We start from the raw sequence: 25,349 nt of genomic DNA, 5'->3' as shown, positions 1-25,349 counted from the left end.
TGACATTTTATTTCCATATGAGGCCCAAAGAAACATTCGACACTTTCACATTTATATGAATTTGTATTTAATAATTTTTAATTAGTGCTCTTTTGATTTTATAATTTTTTAAGAAATATAATCTACATCTTGATGACATTTCCACTATTAACAATTTAAAGATAATGACTAAATTTTGTATGATATTTCATTCCATTAGCTTATTCAAGACAATTGTAGGAAGCTGAAGACATTTTTTAAATTGGGCCTATTTAAGTAGGTTATATGTCTAAAAAAACTTTTGGGTTTTTGGTTTTGTAAATTAAGTTAATAAACGCATCGCTATATGTTTTTTTTTTTTTATTATTTTATAGGAATTTTAACTCAAATAATCTAAATTGCTATATGATATTATATAATGGATCTTTCTTTCTAATATATTTCATAAAAGTCCTAAATGAGCTAATATTTTTCATTAAAAAATGGGTGAATTTACCTTATTATCCAAATTTAATTAATTTTGAACTATATTTTTTTAAATTAAAAACAATCATATTTATTATATCAATTGTAACTTTCTTAATTATTAATACATATATATTTGTATCTATTAATGTAATATTTATCACTTTATGATGATTTAAGTATGGTATAAATTATTATTATATGGTAATAATATTTTTAATTATCCTATCAAATAAATTTTTCAATTTCATGCCCAACCAAAAGTTATTTTCTCATGATCATTAATTCTAGCGATGGCATTCTTCTTAGATTTCTATTACAAAAAAAAAAAAAAAAAAAAAAAATCGTTCTTCCTTTTTCCCTTCCAATTTACTTTTGTGATACAGTTAGTCTTTTTTTTTTGTTTCGTATGTTATTTATTCTTCTGTTTTGTAGCATATTTTTTTTTCTTTCAAAAATTTGTTCTTTTTTGTTTTTTTCCAATTTGCTTCTTGTGATACAGTTAGTTTTTTTTTCGTATATTATTTATTCTTTCATGTATTTTTTTCCTTAAAAAATTTGTTCTTTCTTCTTCAATTTCGTAGCATATATTTTTTTTCCTTCAAAAGTTTGTTCTTTCTTCTTTCAATTCGTAGCATGTATTTCAGTAATGTTCCTTCTATTTTGATTTTTCACATATACTACTGAATAATACATTTACGTTTTGTGATTTATTACATATATACTATTGCATATATTTAATAATATATACACAAATTTTTCTCATGTTCTGTAATTTTTCCTTACTCAATTTATATACTACTGCATATATTCAATAATTACGACATTTTCCGATCATCTTATTCATATTTTTGTTTAGTAAAGTTTTCGTGAATAACATATACATTTATATACCACTATTTAATCTATTTCTATTATGTGATTTATCAGATATATACATGTTATTCATATTTATGTCATGTAATTTGTTACATATATACTACTGCATATATTCAATAATACATAAATTGTAGTTAAATTTCATTATATATCACTACATACACAGATGATGTATATATACAATAACAGGTATTTAATGACACATATAGGCCATTTTTTTCCTTCATGTTTCTTATCGTTTTCTTTACTTTTTTTTTCTCGATTCAATTAGTATTTTCTTTGATTTCGTACATATATACTACTGCATAATACATTTATGTTATGTGATTTTTTATAAATATATTAGTGCATATATTCAATAATACATAAATTGAAGTTGTCATCCTCCCACCAAATGTAAAATGTTCAGTTGGTCGACCAAAAAAGATTAGAATTCTTTCTAAAATGAAGTTCAAGAGACACGTTAAATGTGGCCGTTGTGGACGTGTTGGCCATAACCAAAAGAGATACAAATTTTCTTTATTGAATTAGTTTTTCCTTCTTATTATTAGATTTTTAGTATGTTGTTTCAAAATTTTATTTGAAATATTCATATTCCAGTTTTTAGTTCAATTATTTTATTTCCATATTTTTCCATAAAATTTCAGCATGGTAGTCAAAGTTCCTCAATTTATTACATTTAGTATATTACCCTTCATACATAATCATTATTGTTTCAAACATAACTTATTATTTTTTACATATAATATGAATATTTAAAATAAAATACATAAACTAATTTAACAATTTGAAAACTCAACCTTTCATTTATAAAATATACAATGTATTGTTTCATATATATTATTCATAAATCAATTTAGCATATTCTATTTTTTAGTAAATGTATGTTAATTTATATATATTATTATATATATGAAGGGGTATATATATACACTAAATAACAGAACCGATTATCATATTTTTTGGAAATTGTATGTCAACATATATTCATAAATTATATATATCAAGTGGTATATATTTAAATGAAATATTACGGAATTGAAGTTTAAAACGTTCTAGAAAATCTACGATGTAATAGAGTAAGTAAAAATATGAGGAATTGGGAAATACAACTAACCAAAAGTATGAGGATAACGAAAAAACGAAGTAAATTGAGAATCGATGAAAAACGAAATGGAATCGATTATGAAGGAAATAAGATTACGTGAATAAAGAAACTAGATGTAATGGAATTGAAAGAATGTTGTGATTGTTGGGTGATAGAATCGGGCTTACTTGATGAAAACGGGATTAACTGAAAAAATTAACGAAATTGAAGAAAAACAAGTTTCTGGCATCGGATAAATTAAACGGTGATGAAAATAATATGAAATATAATATTTATTACTGGAATTCATTATGATATTTTTTAAAAATTACTTCCATATTTATTAATTATGAATAACATACCTAAAGAAATAAAGTAACGTTTGATTCATTACAATGATAATTTTACATTAATTACTATAATATTTAAGGAATTAAAACTTAGATAATAATGAACAATATAATGTAAATAAGAATATATATATATATATATCTTAATTTTGAAAAATCTATATAATTAATATTAACGATAAGATTAAAATTATCCTAAAACTATAGATAATCCTAATCAGATAGAAAAAAATTAATTTAAGACATTTGTGAAATATCTGGTTTAAATTATGTCTTCTCTAAATATTTCTATTTTTAAATATACTTTCTAAAAATGTTCTAAAAATTTCGATCAAGTTTTGAGAACTAAAAAAAGACAGAAAAAGATGAAATCGTTAGCAAGAAAACATGCACAAGTGTGCAATCACTCAAATATCTACTTGATTTTTCATATCCTACAAGTTTTTTTCTTTCTTTTTTTTTTTTCACACAAGTGTTGTGTAAGAATCAAATAAATTGTCCATTAAAATTAGGCAAAGTAAATATAAGCTGATCCAAAGATTTATTATTATTATTATTTTAAAATACCGTATCAATAAATAACTATAAGAATAATTATTTTAAATAACAAAACTAATAAAAATATTTTCAAATATAACAAAATATCATTATCTATAGTAATAGAAAAACACTAATAGTCTATCAATGACTATCTCGATCAATTAGTATTAGATGATAATAGTTTATTAATATCTATCAAGACAACCATATTTTGATCTATTTTACTATATTTGAAAACAATCAAAATGAGTCAAATTCATCCATTGATATACCTAAAAAATAAAAGAAAAGAGAGAAAGACTATTTGGTTCATGTTTTTCTAACCCAATAATACCCAAACAACTAAAAAAGATAAATAAACGGTTCATGGGAACATAAAAAGATATATTAATTTTTTGGGTAAATGTTTGTGTCTATCTAATCTTTTAACTTACAAAAAAATTAGTAAATTTTTAAACTTAATTTTGTGCATAGGCAGTGACATATTCAACATGTTAAAAAATTAATTAAAATATTAGATATAATTTTTATTAAAGAATCCCAAAATTCTAATTCGTGTCCGGGAGATAATTCAAAATTACATTAAAAAAACTAACTAAATTCGAAATTTTAAAAGTTGAGGGAGATTTTTAGACTAAATTTAGAGTTTTAACAAAAGAAAAAAGAAAGTCTAAACAGAGAAGAAATGAATTATAATTATCAAAAGGCTACAGACAAATCAAAATCACTGTACACTCGAATAGTATTAATGTTCTGTGGGGTAGAATACTCCAATATGAATTTGAGTTCGTTCCTCAAATGAACCACCCCACCACCCAAACATTTCTTTTCTAAAAATGGTGTTTCTATAATTGGCCTCTATATCATCCATAAAAGGACACATCGTTACACTAAGAGATGTACTGTACACACTAAAGTACCTAAGCCGAACAAATCAGACTCTTCGGAAGGCCAAATATCTGACCTGGGGGGTGGAGGGAGGGAGGGAGGGAAGGTGGAAGAGATTCACGAGTAGCACCTAGTTTGAATCTTTATGAATCTAATTTACGATGGGAAGGAGTCTGTTTTCGAGAAGCTGGAGTGGTAACTATAATAACCACCTAGGACGACAAGAAACATACGTGAAGAACGGTCATGCTGGAATGCAGAAGGAGGAGCTGAGTGGGGGAGGTAAAACACAAACCAGGTGTGGAGCTGCAGGATTGCAACTTATGTTTGCCTCGTCAATATTTGGCAAACCAAGTTTAGGTGGACGAACATAGCCAGCCACCAGTGGCATGCATAATATTGAGATCACCATTCTTGATCCTGTCATTGGAAATGCGTAATCAAAATGACACAATAATTAGAATTTAATGATCTTTTTCTTCTAATAGACTTGCAAGTCAGTAATTATCCACCAACATTTTCTTGTGCGATAAAAAAGGTGAACAAACCTTGGTCAGGGGAGAGAGAAACATGCCCTCTTTTCCGACCGGCAATCATCCAATTTTCAGACTTGGCATCAATTTCGTATAACACATCATCAAGCTGCAAAAGCAATAGACTATATTTAGCGACATACATGGACAACAAGCATTGTGTACTCCTACTTTCAGTTATGTCTAGATGGACTACTATGCTCTCAAACAACTAAATGAGCCGCCCACTAGATGAGACGCTGGGCGCAAAGGAACTGTAATTTGCTGCTCATAACCTTTCCAAGAATCATGCGTTTTCAAAAATGGGAAAACACAGTCAAAAGAAAGAACTCATTTCACTTAATTTGAAATAAACTCAAACCAAACTACGATTAAGGAAGATGAAAATTGCTGAATCTTTCCAATAAAATTGCTCTCATGTAGGGAAAGTCACTTGATCAAGAATTACATTTTAAGGTGGAACACTATAAAATTGTGATCAAAGGGAGAAAACGTTCATTCTTTCAAACAAAGCAAAAAAGTAGACGTGCAAATGTGGAGTTTTTAAAATTCATCTTTGTCCATGGAGTTCAAGATAATTTCATGACTAGACTTACATTGCATTTGGAATCTTCATTCTCTTGTAAATTATTTAGCCTTTCGATCCTCCATTTCATAGTAATAAGCTGTCCGACTCTTAGGCCTTCGGAAGGAAGAGGAAGAAATCCAACAGTCAGGCAAGGGTCGAGCACTGGCCTTTGCAAAACTAGAGCGCTTTTGAACAGCAAGTCCTGTTTAGCATCTTCAATTCCAGATGACTCTATAATAACAGGCAGGTGAGCCCCGAGTGTTCTGTCCCCAGAGATACCATATCTAATATTTAATATGCTTTCTGGATTTGTCACTTCACCTTCATCTGCAAGCAAGGAGTAATCATGGAGTTTAAAGTTTCACTGCATTTCTAATTTTTACACAGTTAAACATAATTGGTACCATCGTGGACTGCATGTGAGAAATAAATTAGACGGTGTAAGGTATTAATTACGAGAACACAATTTACCCAATCCTTCAATTAGGTGCCTAGATATCAGCTATCAATAATAAAATTATCAGTTGTCCTCACCTTCATTATTTGTTTTGCCCAAGCGTATACTGAAGAGAATTCCTGCTCTAGAAGATGGGGAAATAACTAAAGGAAAGTAGCCAGAGGATGGTCTTCCATTGTCATTTCCATTATGAACAAACCCCTCTTGAAGATCAAGCCAGGCGTCATATACTGTCAATGTGGCCTTTACTTCAGAATGTATGATCACCTGGAAGTAACATGGCAGACGGTCATACAGAATGTAGATCGTGGCAGAAATACTCACAAGTCAGTTACAAAGAAAAACCTAGTTGACGTTGTGGACGTTAAGACTTCAGATAAGACTACTAAATCTCAGTTATAAGATCCTTCCTAAACTTTTAGCAGAAGACTGAAAAATGTTTTCCCTACATTATATTGGAGTCCAAATTATATATATAAACAAAAAACAAACAGCTTTGACCAGGATGGAAATGCTGTATTGATCTGTTCCCATTACAGCTTGTCCATTCTATTTAACAGAAAGTCGGGGGGAAGCTCCAGGATAAGGCATCAGGTAGATTGCTGGTTGGATAGCCATCTACCATTGGAGGTTTTCTATAAAATTTCAAGCTATTCTTCTTGGAAAATAGCAAAAATACTACTTTCAAGGCAGTACAGAACAAAAAGTGCTGTTAGGATCCTTTTTATGAAGATTCTTCATGATAGAGAGCCAGAAGAGCATATTTTTCTTTACAAAGTTATTATGATCATTTTAAGAAGATCCTGCCCTCTTTTGTAAGACTTGCGTTTTGAAGGATTTTTTAAGAAGGAATTTTGAAGTATTAGGCATTTTGAAGGATAGAACACGTTGAAGTTGGGCGACGCGATAGGGAAGTACACGTTCAAACTCAGTGAAGTAAGACAGAATGCGTTTTGGTGTCTCAACGCGAAAAAAGCAGGCGAAAAGAATTAGGAAAATTCGAGAAAATTCATTAAGGATATTTAGTTAATGGACCATGTGTTGGGTTAAAGCTAAGTATGGTCTAGAAAGGTATTAAAGCTACATGTGTAACACTTCAAGTAGAAGCTGGCGAGCTCAGGAAGTTTAAGAGATGACTAATCCAACTTTAGGACTAGTATAAATAGGAGGAGAGGGCAGAAGGAAAGAAGGTTACGCTGAAAGCTCTTAAAATCATTCTGTTGAAAGAGATCACTAGGCTGAAGGGATTTGGGCTAGGTGTTCAGAAGAAGGAAACTTAGTTTGTGAGTAACTTTCTTTAAAAAATGAACAGAGTTTTCTAAAGTGTTCTTCTAAAAGTCTCATGTAGTCTCAGTAATGTTGTAATACATGTTAGTGTTTAGGAGAAAGCATGATTTCTAAAGAAAGTTTCAAAGTTGTGTTTTCAAGTTAAAGTTTCGGTGATGTTTGTATGAAATTCATGTAAGAGAGTAAACCATTAGTGTTATTCCTATTCTAAGCAAGCTATTATGTGCACATGATGAATCAAGACAACCATGGGGTGAAAGGACCACATGGCAGTAAGAAGTTGGCCAATGCGTCGAAAGGAGCATATTGGGTTAATAGCCTGAGCAACGGGAAATGAACTGGAAAATTCTCCGAGGTATACTGGTGATGCAAGAAATCACAGTAGTCTATGCGTGGGAATGGTTTATGTTTTTGGCGAAAGGAATAAATAAAGGCTAATGTGTGATTTATGTTTTGAATGAGGCATTGTGAAGCCATTTTATGAAAATGAATTTACTTAATTGTATTGTATGCCCCAAAAAGGATTTCTAAAACCTCACTCACTAACTATTTGACTTACATCTTAAGTTTCCCTTCCCCAGGCTACAAGGCGTCGAGGATGAGTTAAGAGGATAAGGCGAACTGCTACGCATTGAGGTGTTAAGCCAGACATTCTAAGTGATTCTGAAGAAGCCGTGCTAGGCGTTGGAAGCCTTTTTCTTGCAGTTTTTTGTATTTAAGAAATTTGTATTATGTATCAGAAACGCATGTTGTTAAGTTAATAAAAAAGTTTGTTGTTTATTGGCATTGTGGATTTTCTTATCGCTTAGTAGTTCTAAAGGTCCAAGTTCAATCTAAGCGTCAAGTTAAGATTCAAATGTTTAAGATTGAGCATTCTGGCGCTTAGCTCAGAGGCGCCAAGGCTGCTCAGGTCGCATTCACGTGCCGCAATGCGAGGGTAAAGACGTGTTGCGGGGTAGGGCGTGACATCTTTCTCGAAGGTTGTTTCAAAGTTATAAAGATGCCAAGGATGAGTGAAGTTTCCTTTAGTCATTGTTTCCTTTTGAGGATGGGAAGATGCACAAAAACATTTAAGAAATTATGTTTTTAAAGGAGACTACGAAGAAAAATGAACAATTTTAATTTCCTCCCAAACATTTAAAATGAAAAGATAATAAAAACGAGGCTAAATTATACAAAATACCCCTGAACTTCGTATTTTGTGTAAAAAATACCTCTAAACTTTCATAGTTCAAAAAATAACCTTATACGTTCAAAAGGGTTTAAAAAACATTCTTATCGTTAGTTCAAGATGGAAATCATTAAAGTTCTGTTTCAAAAATAACCTAGAACTTAAAAAAAATTAAAAAAGACTCACAAATTCTTAACATCTCTTTGCAAACGTAACTCTAAATTAAAAATGCCTCCACCATTAGTATAGTGGTAAATTTATTTGAAGTTCTCTTGAGTTGAAAAAGAATAAATTTTAAATGAAAATTATATAGGTCCCGTGTCGAGACCTAGCCCTCATGATACTCTGTCTGGAAATGATTCGATTTTTTAGTCTTTATTCTTGAAAATTAAGCCTATAGATACTACTTCCACACCCAAATTTCTTTATTTGTTGTCTATTTTTTATAATCAAAAAGTAACTTTTAAAAACGACATTTGTACTTAAAGAAAGATGTAAATGATGATAAGAAATGGGAAAGATAAACTTAATTTTTTAAAATAAAAAAAAATGGTTACCAAATGGAACTAGATACTACTTGTATTTTTCATATAGATACTCTCATTTTTCTCCAACCTTTCCAACTCTTACACAAAGTTTTTTGCACCAACCAAAATTTTAAGTTAAAAGATAAAATTCTACCAAATCTCACAAAATTTCAAAATCAAAATTTCTTCTTTTAACATATTAAAACTATAAATAGTCAAATAAAAAATGTATTTGACTTTTAACACACATTAACTAGTAACATACAACAAAGAAGGAAAATAGAGAAGGAACACGATTTTCATTATTCTCTTTACGCATATTATAATCCACATAGATACCTTATTGAACTGTGCAGTTTTATTTATTTACCTTTTTCTTTTTATATTGAAGAAAAGGGGGGAGAAAAAAAAAAAAGAAAAATAAAAAAGTAAGACAATATTAATGGCTTTAGCTCAAAAACAGTAAAGGTCTTTTTAAATTTTTTTTTTCAAGTTCAATTGTATTTCTGAAACTCTAGAAAGTCTAAGGGAATTTTTGACACAAAACACTAACAGTTTCCATCCAAAACTAATGTTAGAGGGTATTTTTGTACTCATATTGGAAGTTTAAGGGTATTTTTGAAGCTTTGGAAAGTTAAAGGGTATCTTTGAAGGGTATTTTATACAATTTAGCCTAAAAATAATAGTAATTTCCTTTAGAAGATGAGATGCACACTTCAAGCACAGTTCTTTGAGGGAGCTCACTTGGGATGTGATTTTCTGGAAAGTGCACCTAGGCATTCCTTAGGCAAGCTTTTAGATCGCTCGCCTTTTTGAACCAAGATTCTTTTTCTTTTAGAGCACCCAACTCTTACTGCCGGGAAAACTACAGGGGTTTGGTTTTCCATCCGGATCCTCCCCAAAGGGAACCCTGTAGCTGTGACCCTTACCAGCTAACCATCCTTTACTTTCAGATCAAATTTTTCAGTATGTGAACAAAGAGAACCATGGATATCAAATGCTACCTAGATAAGAATACTAGTATGTTAGTATTAAGGGAGACAATGGTCATTAGAGGGAAAGTTAATTGCTGGATGTTGAATAAATAGTATGAGGGCGAGTGGTGGAGGTTAGACTATGAATAAATAGTATGAGGGCGAGTGGTGGAGGTTAGACTATTTTGTGGAGTGATCTAGGGCTTGGATGAGAGCATTCAAGGGGAGGTTCAATGTTCCTTTATACTTGGGTCATCTTGTAGTTTTTTTTTAATTCTCAATGTAGTTCAGATCTTGATTCTTGTAGGAAGTATCACTTAACCATCTAGACCCAACTTTCCAGAAAATCATACGCTCAAAGATACCCTTGAATCTAAAAACATCCCAACCAAAAATAATACGTTCTCAATAATCTTGCATCTGACAAAGAAAAGTAAGCCAAAAATATAAGCTCTAAACAAGAAGACAGTACCTGTAGAAGCAAAGTGCCATCGTTGCATTTATCAGCAATGCGTGTACTCACATGAAAAGGGTCAGTGAAATGCACAGCTAGAGTCCTGAGTATCAGGCAAGGTTGTAATAAATAAGAACCATATAAACAATTAAAGAAGAAAATTTCAAATGACAAGATAAAGGATTTTGGAATTGCAAAATGGCACAAAGATATACTTCTCAAACGTCTGGTTGTGAAAAGCTCCAAATTCGAGTTTTAGTGCTATTGTTCTCATCCCATCCACAATACTCAGTCTCTGAGAGGTGGCTGCCCATAAAAGACAAATGTCATACATTCAAAAGCTTAGTCACAAAAAGTAATAAATTTACAGTAGCAAATAATTTCGCATCACTTATTCATTATTAACCTGAGGTTGATCCTCTTGCAAGCCTCTCATTGACAGCGTGAATTGGTATCCACAAAATAGAAGTCTCATTGCTTGCCCAATCTGGAAATTCTAATCTACCATCACTGAGGCATAACCGTTCGAAGTTCTTTGAATCACCAGTGTGTGCCACATCAATTGAACTTTTCAACAAGTCGACATAGGTTTCCATCTCAATTTCATGAGATTCTACAATCTTTAAGCCAGGACCAGTATCGATATGCAAGATTGCTCCTTTAAGGGAGTAATTGATGGGCCGGACAATGATGCCAACCCACTGAGGTTCATTTACTAGCAGAGGGGATGAAATGGCAGAGATAAGATCAACTAATGGTCTTGGTTTGAAAACCTAAAAAGGGAAACTAAACTTTTGTCATCCAAATGTATAAATGAATAGTTTTGGGACAAATAAAGTATGCCAAAGTCGCTTTACCTACTAAAATTTAACTCAAGTGATTGTTCCCAGATAACACACCAAAATTTACTCGCATGTATGATAAAGATCAAGTGTGAAGGAGTTCATATTTAACAAGAAGAGTTCACAACCATCAAAGTGCAATAATTAATTAACATCACCATGCAAAAGTGAGCAATACAAATTGGGTATTACTCCCCCACCCCCCAACCTAGAGAGAGTGAGAGAACCAACTTTCACATTCTTCTTCAAATTAATGCATGGAAATTAAATAAGAAAAGGTAGGAGCAGATGGATAGAAATTCTCTCCTGCATAATTCCAAAATTGCAACTTTAAAGAGAAAACCTAAAACTAAATCATGAATTAGATTGGTTCATCTTCTAAGCATAACTTCCTATTGATTACCTTCAAGATAGGTCTAGTCGGTTTCTCATAACTCATAAAATCATCGCTGTCAGCAGGATCGCCCTTGGAAAAACTGTGAGATCGAAATCTCAGCTTCCCAATCTGGCCAGTAATAACCCCTAAAACATAAGAACCTGGTTTCTGAGGAGGTAAAGCAAGGGTAATAATATTACGTCCAGGGTTTAGCACAGTTTCCGTGGAACTCCTTATTGGCTGAAATATCAAATCAGAAAGATAAGTTACCCAAGTTGGTACCAAATGAAACTCAAAAGATAGATATCAGAAGATAGATCAGCACATAGCCAAAAGCATCCACCCATGAATAGAGAAATAAACATACCTTAACACCTTCATCCCCATTGTACGTGGCCATCAAAGTAAGGCTCAGTGAATCAAGAGTTATATCATCAGGAAAGCCACTCCACACAGTAATAGACAGAGTGCCAGGATCACCATCACACAATTCTAGAGGGGGTCCAGGATTTCCAGAAAATGTAATCAATGATGAAACATCCAAGGGTACAGGGTCCTTCATTTCGCTGTGTGCAAGACGTATTACTTCTGACTGAAAAGCTTGGCGATCTTTTGTCAAAAATAAACCTTTATCTAATGATAACAATCTCACACAAGATGAGAGGTAGCCAGCATCATCGTTTAGTTCCTTTTGACATTCTGCCAAATTTGGAAGAACTTCAGCTAAGAGATCCTGCCAGCCTTCACCAGCAAAAAGGGCACAAACCTTCTCATAAGACTTCGCAGCCAAATCGAAGTTTCCATGTCTAAAGCTAACAGCAGCTATTTCACCATCTAGGACAACCCCATGTCTTTTCCACCAGGACCGGTGGTAATTTTCCGCAGCACCCTTAGTTAGCTCCAAATACTTTTTCTGAAAGCAACAAAAACAAACTTGATGAAAATTACAAATGAAAACCCTACTATATACAGGGAGACAATAACCACAGGTTCTACGATTTTATATATAGTAGTGATGAAAACTGTTAAACAGTGAAAAAACTGTTAAACAATGAAAAAGAGAACGCCAGATTTACGTGAAAAACCGTAGAACGGGGAGAAAAAACCACGATAGTCACTCCTTATTATTTTCACACACAATGAAAGTTACAAAAGAAGATAACTTTACATGCTTTAACAAGCCCTAATACAAAAAAAAGTTAATAAACTTAGGGTAAAGTAAAATACTAAAATACCCTCGGTGCTATAAACTACCAACAAAAAAACCCCTTAATTCTAACACTCCCCCTCAAGTTGGGGTATAGACGCCAATTAGGCCCAACTTGATAACACGTGTAAAAACTTGGCTTGAGTAACCCTTTGGTGAGAACATCAACAACTTGTTGACAAGATGGCATATACGGAATACAGATGTTGCCATTGTCCAATTTCTCTTTTATAAAGTGTGTCAATCTCCACATGTTTTGTTCTATCTTGTTGTACATGATTATTGGCTACTTTGTATCACAATAGACCTTCATAGGTAAAACATTGTCTTAGTGAAGATCAGACAAAACTTTCTTCAAGCAGATTTCTTTATAGACTCCCAAACTCATAGCATTGTATTTAGCTTCAACGTTGTTTCTAGCAACAACATTTTGCTTCTTACTTCTCAAGTAACTAGGTTATCCACACAACGGTACAATACCAAGAGTATATTTCTATCAATAACTGATCCTACCCAATCAGAGTCGATATAAGACTCCATGCATTGCCTGTCAGTTTTCTTGAACATCAGACCTTTGCCCAAAGAGCTTTCTAAATATCTTAGACGATTCCCAACTTCTATATGTTTTTCGTAGAGCGCCTGCATAAACTAACTAACACTGACAACATAGGAAATATCTGGTCTAGTATGAGATAAGTAAATCAACTTTCCACTAGACACCGATACACCTCTTTATCAACAGGAACTTTGTCAACAGAATCTCTCAATTTCGCATTGAATTCGATAGAAGTGGCAACAGGTCTACATCTAGTCATACCTTTTTCTTTTAATAGGTCAAGGGTGTATTTCCGTTGTGATATAGAAATCCCTTCTCTTCGCCGCCTCCATTCCAAAGAAATACTTTAGATTCCCTAGATCTTTGGTCTCAAACTCGTCAGCCATTTTCTTTTTTAGCCTGGTGATCTTAGCCGTATCATTTCCTGACAAGACAATATCATCTAAATACACAATTAGAACAATTTTCCCAGAACCCGGCCTTTTTGTAAATGTGTGATTAGAGTGTCCCTAAATGAAACCTCGAAACTTAAAAAATGTAGTAAACCTATTGAACCACATTCTTGGGGATTATTTCAAACCATATAGAGACTTTCTAAGTTTACACACCTAATGATCAAACCAAGCTTCAAAGCCCGGGGATGGCTTATATACACTTCTTCTAATTCACCATTCAAAAATGCATTTTTCACATCACGTTGATGGAAAGGCCGGTCTTTATTAATTGCAACAGAAAGGACTCAGACCGTGTTTAACTTTGCTACAAGGGAGAAAGTCTCAAAATAATCGATCCCATAAGTTTGAGAAAACCCTTTCACTACAAGTTTGGCCTTGTACCTATCTAGAGTTGCATATGATTTATACTTTAGAGTGAACACCCAATACACCCAACTGCTTTATGACCTTTAAGAAGAGCAAAAAGGTCCCACATATTATTCTTTTTAAGAGCTCCCATTTCTTCCATAATGAGAGTCTTCCACTCAAGAATTTCCATATGATCCTTGTTGTATCAAGGCTGGCAGTGAATGCCCTGAACTCAGAAGACAAATTATTGTGGTGTAGGACCTAGTGTTTTTTCTTAGTGCAATGGACATGTCAAGAGAGAGATCATAATCCCTTAATTCGTCTATTCCTCATCTGTAATGGGATTTTGATTATCTTTTCTAGTTTCAAGAAGAGCTTGACCCTCTTGTGTTTCTGTTGAAGTCTCACTGCTTGCAACCTCGTTATTCTCATGAACTAACATATTAATCCTGTCAATCTCAGCCAAATGGACAATATCATTCTCAACACACAAGTTAGTATTATCAGAACCAGTAGTACCTTGAACTTATGTTGATTCAGATCCATGGTCTAGAGACAACGAAGTAGTAGAGGACACCATTTCCTTTATGAGATTCTTCATGTAGTAAGTTATCCAAGGGATTTGTTCAGTGGGTAAAACGGTGTCATGGGCACTCGGAATGGGTTCTAGAAGGTCAGTAGGGATTGAAGATGTGGACCCATTAGTCTCTTCACTTACTCTCCCTTTGAAGATGACTAACAAGGAAGAAAGATTGATCCTCAAGGAATGATCCATGGAAATGAAGTATTTTTGAAAAGGGTGGAAGCATTTATAACCTCGCTGGTGAAGAGGATACCCAATGAAGACACATTAATGAGCACAAGGGGTAACCTTAGTTTGGTTAGGACCATGACCATGGATAAAGACAGTTCACCCAAAAATCCAAAGAAGAGCATTAGGAATAAGCCGCATGGTAGGGTATGAGTCCTTGAGGCATTCAAGAGGGGTTTGGAGTTGGAGGACGCTAGAAGGCATTCAATTAATAAGATGAGTTGCAGTAAAAACTGAGAATTGCATCCCTCCATAAGTACGATGGAAGCGAAGTAGACAGCCTGACAGACCATGCAACCTCGAGGAGGTGACAATTTTTCCTTTCAACCACCTCATTCTATTGAGAGTATATAGGCACACAAGCTTTGTTGGACAATGTCTTTAGAAGACAGAAAGTCACAAAGAGTGTTATTAAAAGACTCACGACTATTATCACTACGAAGAATAGCAATTTTGGTGTTCAATTGAGTCTCAATAGTAGTGTAAAATTGTTGAAATGTTATGGAACTCTAGATTTATCAGTGAGGAGAAAAATCCATGTGAGATGGGTATGATCATCAATAAAGGTCACAAACCAACATTTCCCCAAAGAGGTGGTAATACTTATGGGACTCCAAACATGAACAAGGGTGAAAGGGTGAAAAGGTTTATAAGGTTAAGACAGAAAGGTGATCCTATGTTGTTTTGCACAAATGCACACATCACAAGACAAAAGAGACATCAACTTTATTAAATAAATGAGAAAATAAATATTTCATACATTGGAAATTTGAATGACCAAGGCGAAAATGTCACAACATACAATCTTTTTCTAAAGTTGAAAAATAAGAAAACAACAAACTAGTCCTATAACAACTCCTAGGAGTATCATCCTCAAGTAAATAGAGTCCCCTATTGTGCCGGACAGCGCCAATCGTCCTTGAGCTCAAGTCCTCAAAGAAAACATTATTTGGAGAGAAGGCAACTTGACAATTTAGATCTTTAGTTATCTTACTAATAGATAGTAAATTGTAAGATACTTTGGGTAAATGTAGCATATTTTGTAAAGTTAAACCAACAAAGGGAGAAATATGACCCTTGCTCGCAGTAGGAGCAAACGACCCATTTGCAATCCAGATCTTTTCAATACTAGCACTTAAAGGATATGATAAATTATCATAGGATCTAGTCAAATGATCAGTAGCCTCTTAATCAAGTACCCATGGTTTCTTACCATAAAGGAGACTTAATAACTAAGCGGTACCTGATTGAACAACAGCCCCAACGGAAGAGGCGGCACCAAGATCACTTTTGGCAATTCACACTAGGATCACTTTGGCAATTCACCTGAGGCTGTAATTGGGGAGCATTCGCCGATTCACTCATACAACCGAAGTTATGCTTTTCATTTGAAGGACGTGCTATTTGGTGGTTTACCATGTAACTTTCTGCACTGTTTTTTCATATGCCACGGTTTCTTGCAATGTTCACACACCGGTGTCTGTTTCTCATTTTGCTTGTCACTATCAGCACAATATAATTTCGCACCGAAAGCAGTAGAATCAATAGCAGAAACCGTCGTGATGATTATAGCACTTACTCTATCTTCCTCTAGATGCACCTGAGAACACACTTCCCATAAGAGAAGGTATAGGCCTATGTCCTAGCATATACGTTCTCGCACTGCATCGAACTTGGAGTTCAAACCAACTAGGAAATCATAAACACAATCAATTTCCTTAATCTTAGAATATCGGACACCTCCATACGAACAATCCCAAATTGTTATGAACACAGCAATTAAGTAATACGAAGAATGTAAAGATCAACAAATAGATATACGTGGTTCACTAATAGTGTGTTAGTTACGTCCATGAGCAGAAGAAGAACAAATATTATTGAAGATAATGAATTTTAAATACAATTTGACGTCATTAAGCTAGAGAGTTTATATATTGTACTTATTTAAACCCTAGGGTAAAAATCGTAAATATCCACATATGCTCAATTACGAAAACTAAAGACCCCTGTACTAGGTCATTCGTAATGTCACACGACGAATTCAAGGCATTCCACACAAATATTGTCCATCTCCAGCCAGATCTAGGACAATTTGTTGAAGTACGAAATGACATCCATCGTCCCCTGTTTGCACTTGTGAGCTTGTTTACGCCAAGTGTAAACACAAGACACATTCTACCTTTCATAATATAATTTTTGAACTGCGTCCAGAATACCTCAAGCATTTGCAGCATATAATAACGATTTTCCTATCTGTGGTTTCATACTATTAATTAGCAGTGATCAAATTAGGAAATCCTTTCCTTTCCAAATGTGCTTTTGAGGATCTCCTGGTCTAGGTCTTGGTATCTCACCAATTAGATACCCAAACTTGTGATGCGCCCTCAAGGCCTATTTTAATGAACCAAGACCAGGAAAAATAATTCTGGCCATTCAACTTTTCCCCTACAATTAACCATGTGGAATTTCCCATAGAGCCAAACAAATAGTTCAGTAGTTAAAGTAGGGAAAGAGGTTACCGGATTCTCTGAATGCATCAATAGACCGAAAGGAATGTTAGAATTCACTGTATTGGAATTTAAGTTTGTGGAAGCACCTAAGGCTGCCCCGAGATCAGCGATTTGTTGCTGAAAACTTGAATAAAGATTAGTCAACTGTTGTTATTCCATGACCGGAGGTAAACCAATTGAACCTTAATGTTCATAACTAGGCGACACAAAATGAGGAAGAATAGGTTGCTGTAAGAAGCTTGTTGCCGCAATAGGGGATTTACCTCTATGATTGGTGGCAACTCACTAATCTCAGTTTTAGAGTGTATGTTTCGGTTAAGGTTTCCAGACGATGCTAAAATTGGACAAATATTCAAAGACTGAAGATAACGATCAACGGCGGCTTGGACAGAAGTCAATGTCGAGGCGAAAATATCAGTGGCTCAAGAGGCGGTGGTGGTCAGAGACCCCATCTGAATTGAGGCGGAAGCTAGGTTGGTGCAAAACTAAGATTATCTTGCACTTATTGGTTTTCACCGATGTTGGCTAGGGTTCCGCCGAAAAGCCCTGATACCATGTTAAACGGTGAAAAAGAGAACACTAGGTTTACGTGGAAAACTCTAGAACAGGGAGAAGAAACCATAATAGAGTCACTTTTTATTATTTTCACATACAATGAAAGAGAAGACAACTTTATATCTTTAACAAGCACTATTACATAAAAAGAAAATAAACTTAGGGTAAAGTAAAATACTAAAATACCATCGAAGCTATAAACTATCAACAAAGCCCCTTATTTCTAAAAAAAACATTATCATAAAGAAACCCCGAGATGGATATATCCATAAGCATAAACAATTTATGAACTTTGAAATGCTATGTTGAAGAATGAAGAAGTTTCAAATCACCACCGACTGTAAGATCCCGTTTTGGGTGAGGTTTATAGGGTTGTGACTTCTGACCATGGAAAGGTCTAAATTTGACGAAGGAAAACCATCTTCTGCTACTAGAAATATTCCCACTCACAAGACTCTTCCACACCTCTATCTTTCTACAGAATTTCATCTTTCCCATTATCCCGCTGAATCCACTATGCTCCTGGTGCTTGATGGTTTTTAAATATCCAATCATTGTCAAATGTATAGTTTTAAACACATCTAATGTGTTCGGCAATATCTAAATATATCAAACAAATATAGAAGAATTGAAAATGTAACCAAATCCCACAATTCGAAGATGAACACATCATCCAATCTAAAGTATCCAATCTATAGTATCAAACCTATAGTGCCCATTTTTTGTAGTTTGGTCCAACAAACAAATATGGAAAAGAAGGAACTGAGAGGCCAAAACTTTTGCATAGCATCGTGCATGGTGTGCATCAAATCAAGTGTGGTAGTCTTTTGCAGGAATTGCTGCATGTTTTTTACCTCAAACTCCTCCACAGCTGATAGGCACTTCCACAGATCAGAACTAGATATGGTTTGCTTCAAAGCATGTTCTGCAGCAACATAAATCTCAGCAAGTCTCATAGGTCGATCGATTGTGTTTTCAAATCCTGGGGAAGAGTAAGTACGTGACATGGAGCTCCCAGGTGTTTTATTAGGGGACATCTTTGGTGACATATCCAGACCTGGTCTGCCAGTTAAAACATACGAGTAGGTAAATATGAATTAGAAATGATCGACATCAGAAGAGAAAGAGATGAAAAAGTATGTGTTCCTAAACATACAATTTTTTATATTCCATTACCCATCAATAAAGGCTGGTCGCCCATCAAACATTTCAAGCGTATTTCCGGCAGAAAGGGAAGCCCTCCGACGATTTGCTTCTCTCAACAGCAAGGAAGGTTCTAGAGGCAGATGTTTCTTTTGAATACCAAAGTGCTTGACTCGTGGAGTTTCTTGAAGAATAATCTACACAAAAGAGCCATTTACATTTTTTTATAGATGTAATAGAAAATATCTAAATAAAGAATGACATATCTTCAACAGTTATCAACCTAGGGAAACCATGAAATCAGAAGATATAACACGTTATCAGTTAAAGGAAACAGTTGCATGGTCACAACTTGCAATAATAACCTATGAATGAAAAACTCTTAGCCTCTTTCTTCCTCTCCAACTGGATTACTACATCGCATCAGATACTTTGTTAAACTAACATTTTGATGCAAAAAGAGTAACTTGGAATTAGAACCTTTAGTACAAAAGAGATGATTGAAATTATATAGCCTTTGATACTAAGATTCAATCAATTCAAAACTCTGCTGGTCATATTGTGGATTTTCATCACTGAGGTATTAGACAATGTGTAAAGACTTCAAAATGTCTTCATTTTTCTTTTTAATAAAATTAAAGGCTGGAGTCGAACCATTGTTGTTTCTGACATTTTTAGATCATTCAGTTAAAACCAGAATTTACTTTTTCAGCTAAAAGCAATTTCCTATCCATGAACTATGAAGACACTCACAGACATTGACTGTTTTACCATGCCACATTTACAACTTACTTTTTCCTTTGCTAACACTTCAGATGAAGCATCAGGTGGAACAGCGGGCCAAATTGACGGCTTGGGCCAAGGTAGCATGCTCAGCGAAGCACTGGTCATAAGAAGTCAAGTTAAAAAAATAGAAATTCATGAAAATGTAGGATGCTGAAAAGATTGTCCGGCCAAATCATGAGTACCAAAATACTGTGATGAAAGTAATTTAAATTCACCGATCAATCTTCTAAAAGTAAGAAACTGAAAATTGCTCTTGGTTGTCAATAATGAATCTCACCTGTTGACTGGACTTCTCTCGATATAAGGACCATATCCAATTAACTCTGCAAGCCTCATAAACTGCCAAAATCATATGGCGTCACTATTAGGTCTAACACGTGTCTGTTTGAATAACAAATTACACAAATATGTTATTTGTAGTTTTATACCCTCCGAGAAATATTTATTTTGAAACATTGGATTTAAGTTTATCGATGAGGTATTCGATCATTGGCAGCTGCTTTTGACATAAGATGTTCTCACTTCTCACAGCAATAATCTTGACAATACCAATGTTTGAATGTGTTCAATGATGACAGACACAACTCACAAGATAGCAGAAAGGGCGTGAAAAAAAAGGACTTTTAACTTAAGAGAAGAAGAGGAGATAGTAGTACTGGCACTATTTAGATGGGTATAAAGTAAAGATGAAACATCACAGTATGATCCTTCTACAATTACAACCTAAAATGCCGATAAATATTACAAAAGTATATAAGCTGAAAAGAAAGTTTAGCATTCTAAGAAGAAATTTTACCTTCACTCGGCATAATGAATAAAGATCCCCCTGTAGGCGGAAAAACTCCTTTTCTGTATCTGGGGCCATAGTACCTTCACTAAAATGTGAAGCAATTGCATTGATCAAGGCCAGGCAAGCAGTTGTTACCCAAACTTCACGCATACAAAAAGGTAATATGTTCTGAGGAATTTGAGAAGGACAAATTGTTAAGTGAAGAACGTGGAACAATAATTGAAAGGGAAAAGAGATCCCCAACCAGAATAGCATCTCTAACTAGCTACAAAAGAATATTTCTTATGATACACAGGAAGATAAACAATATATAGAAAATAGACACCTCATGTATAGCCAGAGCCTTTGAGAAGGCAATGATGAATGTATAGCCTCTCGAAGCAACTTCAAATGGTCTATTCAGCTTGAATAATAGCTGAAAAATAACATATACGTAGGTGAGCGACAGTTCAAGTCTTTAAGAAAAGAATTCCTTTAGATAACCTAAAAGACAATGAAAAGATGCCAAAAGTAGAACTCAATTTAGATGAAACTCTAGCTATAGAAGTGCAAATTTTAAATCTTATTTAAAAGAAAATTTCATACATACCATATGGAAGATTGATTACTTAGTGGCAAGCAAGTGGTACCATGTACCATCCAATTGGCAACAATAATATATTGGTTGTATTCAGCATTGTATGAATTTTTGGGTGCAACTATTTGTGCAAGTGTTAATGTGCATGTGTGCATGAGAGAGATTTCTCAGTCAATGATCACAATCTACCAGATTGTTAATTTGAAATAAGAAACGGGTACTCAATATAATAGGGTAATTTTTTTTTTATCTCTTAAATTAAATCCAAATATATTTTGATTATCAATTTCCTTCAATACTTCCATATCAAAGTAAGATTATTCAACATAGCTGGCCAACAAATTAACTGGTTACAACTTACAACTATCGGCCAATCTTAGTATATCACAATAGATTAAGGTATTAGTAACTTTCTTGAAAAGTTAAAAGGTTCAAATCCCTTGCCCATCCCTTCGTTTGAACTAACAATAATAATAATAATTAAATGAACCCAACATCAAAGGAGAAATCTTCAAGACTTCTCAAAGGGATGTTTATTAGGAATCAAAAAGCAAGGCGATAACAAAAGATTAACCATCTATTTTACAGGAACTAGTTGGTTAGCCTATAACCTACGAACTAGGTAACTAACTAACAACTAACTAAAACAATTAACCATTAGAATTCAAATGAAAATTGACAAAATAGTTATTCATTATGCTGCATCAGATCCATTACACTGAAGCTATCTGAATAACCACTCCAAACAGTAAACGATAAAATTTATGCAAGATAAAAATGGAGAATGCATTAGCCAACATCATTGTCTCATCAAACCGTGCATACTTTCCATAGAGACCAGCAGTTTACCAACTTAAACTCACATTTCACCAGCTATAAAATCCACTTGAAGCAGTCAATTAGATTAAAAAGAATTGCAAAAGCATAGTAACAAACAAATTTGCAGTAAACTCAGACCAGAAAGGTATGAATATCTTGTAGATTGAAATGCCATGGACATAAATCTTAAACAGTAACGCAGGTCATCTCAGTAATGGTAATGCACACCTTTGATTGGCAAGCAAAAAGATATTGTCTAAACTCAAATTCCCGGAATGAGTCATCTTGAACAATCTGTGTCAATGGTTTGCTCCCAGGATTAAGCAACGTCGCTTGGTCGTCACCATGGTCAATTCCACCAAAATCTCTCTGCTTTGCAATCATATTCACTACACAATTCAACTACGTTATACTTCATCAACCACAAAGAAAATTACCAGCCATGACCAAGTGCTGAAACTAAAAAAGGTCCCAATAGTTTCCTTGACCAGAAAGACAAAAAATCGTGACACATACAACCATTGCCTGAATCAGACAAATGTCAAGGAAAGTGGGGTATGCACATGTGTGCATGTGTGAGTAGGAAACGACATTTATCAATAGGATTGGATGTAGAAAAGGGCTACCTTAAACAGAGCCAAGATACCCTTCTTTATCAAGAGGCAAGAGGATGCACCCATCAGTAAAGGATGAGTTTTTTGCTTCTTAGTTTATTTATTTGTTTTCATATCCATAAGCATAAACAATATATTTCTTTTGAAAGGGGAGTATTATTCATTTAATATCAAGCATAACTTAAAAATGTAGAAATTAAGTTTCTGCATATGGGGATATAGACATATTCGTATAATAGAAATGCACGACACCTTTTATCCCAAGAAAAAAAAACAAGAAAAGAAAAAAGCATGACACCTGTTTCTAAATAGCAGAGCTCTAGTTCATCATATTCGCGTAATGCATCTTCATGAAGCTGAGCCATCTCAAACATAAATGCCAAGCTTTCCTGGGATATAATAAAGTGTTAAAAGATCCAAAAACTTCTATAAGAAAGTGAAAATTGCTATGATAAGTACGTTGAAAAGGGTTTAATCAAACAGGACTTTAAATAATTAGAGAATACACTGTTTACTTACGTCAAATGGCCTAGAACCTCTAAGGTCATTGGTGTGGTCTAAAGTCAAAAACAATTATGATAATAAAATTAACATCTGGGAACCTCTATGTCCAAGCATATTGGCAAATGACAAACCTTCAGAATAAAGAAATTGCAGAAGTTCCAGACTGGCATCAACCGTTGTTCGCTTAACTTGCGAATCTCATCTTCATAAAACTGGACACGTCTATCCAGGGTATTTCTTATGGACTCCATTATCTTGGACTCTAGATCCTCCCAAAAATTTGCTTCAGGGCAAAGGATGTCTAATTTACAGCACCTGAAAGAAACATATAAACATATTCATTAAGTTGCTTTTGACCTTCATTTCATCTTTGAGTCCCAGTAATATATGCATCTCATAAGGTCTTGAATATTTCACATCATCAAATACATGGAAAAGTATAATAGTGTAAGAAATATAACTGGTCAAATCTGGAGATAGGAAGATTTAATTCTTTAAGGCCTTAGGCCGTGCAATAATATAGTAAGATGAATGCGACTACAATGACATGTCTGAAATCACATATAAATAAAAAGGCTGTGAAGTTCCTGATGTGATACTGTCTATACATAAAATCTTCTAAAGAGGTACTAACTTTCTATCTAATTGACCTTTCAATAACCAGGTGAATACATGAGCCTATGAGTAATAATAAATACACTAGAGAAAAATAAATACAAGTCAAGTACTAGGTTACCTTTCTCTCTTCTTCGAGCTAAAATCAACTTCAAGTTTGCTATACACTTTTTTTGCCTGTTTGGCGGCTTGATCGTTATTTGGGTTTGCTTTAGATACAAATACAATAAACCACTCCCGCTCATCATTTTGGACAATCAGCTTCAAACGTGGTTTAAGAATAGTCTTAAATTCATCAAGATCCTAAACCAAATGAAAAGGAAAGTATAAGTTTAGTTCTCGTAAAGGTATGAAAAGAATAGGAGTGTCATCACGACGAAGCCCAAACTATGAAGAAACTTTAATAGTTTTATCTTCACATTAAAAAAGTCAGAAAACTGACCAAGTTAGTTATTTCCCAATACCATACAAATGCACTTAAGATCAAGAAAACCTTTAGTTACCTCACAGGTGACAAGAACAACAGTTGCATATGGTTCACGAAACCAAAATAAATACTGCTCTTGAGGGAACCTACTACGAAGTCGTGCATCTGTAGTCAATATGAACTCAGCAGGCAATTTGTCAACTAAAACGGGATTACGTGTCTTGTTATTCAAACAAGCTCTTTTAAATGGTAATCTCTCCTCAAATCCGTTCTTTACAGTAGGCCACAAGTCACTGACGTCTTCAACTGAAAGTAATCAAAAGCAAAAAGATTAGCTACGCTACCAACGTAAAGCAAGGACAAAGAGACATAAAGGTATCTATATCTTTCACTGTTATAAACACATTTCAGAATGATTGGGATAACGATCTTCCCGAAGAGAACTTGGCACAACCACCATTCGAACACAAAATTGCTAGCAACCAAGTGGAAGGCAACCAAAATTCAGGCAACAAGGATAAAGGTAAGGACTTCTGAGAAGTTTCTAATACCAATCTGGAAATGATTCAATCTTAGAACAAAAAACGGAAGAAAAATAAAGAAAAGTGTTTAATCATCGTTCGAGGTCCTCATTGCCATATCAAATTTGTTTTAAAGTAATCAAGCAGAATAGGTACTTGAACACCAAAACCAATGAGATATCACAGCTGGAGAAGTAACAATGTGTTGATTAAGCAAGAATCTACTATCATTTCTGAAGCTCAGTACCAATTGGCATTACGGAAAAAGCAAGTGTAAACTCAATTGCAGTTCAAATCGGCAACTGTAAAGAAATGAGATCAATAAAGTTGATAATTAAGCTAAAAATTGGAAGCGGGGTGGAGGGAAAATAGAGAATCACCAGCAATTACGAGGCGGTCGAAGGAACTCTTGATCGTCTGGAACTGAGCTAGGAAATTGGCCATCCTAAATCTATGGGAAACAATTGTAGATCATAGATCCATGGAGAGGAAAGGTCGCTGCAGAGAGAACAAGAAGAGAGAGAGGTTCAGTGAGTATGAATCTAACTGTGGTGAGCACCGTGGTCGTGGGCTGGGGAAGAGTACCGGCGACAACAAATCCACTGCTTCACGTCCTACCTTGCGACTAAGGGCAACCAATTAGGACCATCGGATTCCATCGTCAATTTAAATAAAAAATATTAAATAAGAGGTTTGATTTTTTCTAAGAGGAAAAGTGGATGTTATGTGATTTT

General features: G+C 34.1%; 1 protein-coding gene across 1 annotated transcript; it reads right to left on the bottom strand.

Moving 5' to 3' along the window:
- Window positions 1–3,964: 3,964 nt before the first annotated feature.
- Window positions 3,965–25,260, bottom strand: LOC103495014 (trafficking protein particle complex II-specific subunit 130 homolog). Its single transcript, XM_051083250.1, has 21 exons — window positions 24,996–25,260; window positions 24,171–24,400; window positions 23,789–23,970; window positions 23,184–23,367; window positions 22,847–22,937; window positions 22,163–22,323; window positions 20,864–20,953; window positions 20,545–20,706; window positions 20,026–20,087; window positions 19,755–19,845; window positions 18,996–19,159; window positions 18,674–18,881; window positions 11,745–12,290; window positions 11,405–11,617; window positions 10,566–10,932; window positions 10,375–10,465; window positions 10,178–10,262; window positions 5,824–6,013; window positions 5,318–5,616; window positions 4,737–4,830; window positions 3,965–4,608 (listed from the first exon to the last, which is right to left on the bottom strand). Exons 1-21 carry the CDS (start codon window positions 25,057–25,059, stop codon window positions 4,433–4,435), a joined length of 3,750 nt encoding a protein of 1,249 aa, XP_050939207.1. The 5' UTR covers window positions 25,060–25,260; the 3' UTR covers window positions 3,965–4,432.
- Between the last annotated feature and the right edge of the window lie 89 nt (window positions 25,261–25,349).

This window comes from Cucumis melo, chromosome 4 (genome assembly GCF_025177605.1).
Source record: "Cucumis melo cultivar AY chromosome 4, USDA_Cmelo_AY_1.0, whole genome shotgun sequence".
In the NCBI taxonomy this organism is placed as follows: Eukaryota; Viridiplantae; Streptophyta; class Magnoliopsida; order Cucurbitales; family Cucurbitaceae; genus Cucumis; species Cucumis melo.
This window is presented reverse-complemented; position numbering and strand designations above follow the sequence as displayed.

Bases quoted from the DNA above. Each gene is read 5' to 3' on its own strand.
- LOC103495014 (XM_051083250.1), bottom strand. From the start codon at position 25,059: ATGGCCAATTTCCTAGCTCAGTTCCAGACGATCAAGAGTTCCTTCGAC. The intron at 10,933-11,404 runs GTAATCAATAGG...TTCCCTTTTTAG, and splicing joins CGACTAGACCTATCTTGAAG to GTTTTCAAACCAAGACCATT. The intron at 4,831-5,317 runs GTAAGTCTAGTC...TTGCTTTTGCAG, and splicing joins ATGAAGATTCCAAATGCAAT to CTTGATGATGTGTTATACGA.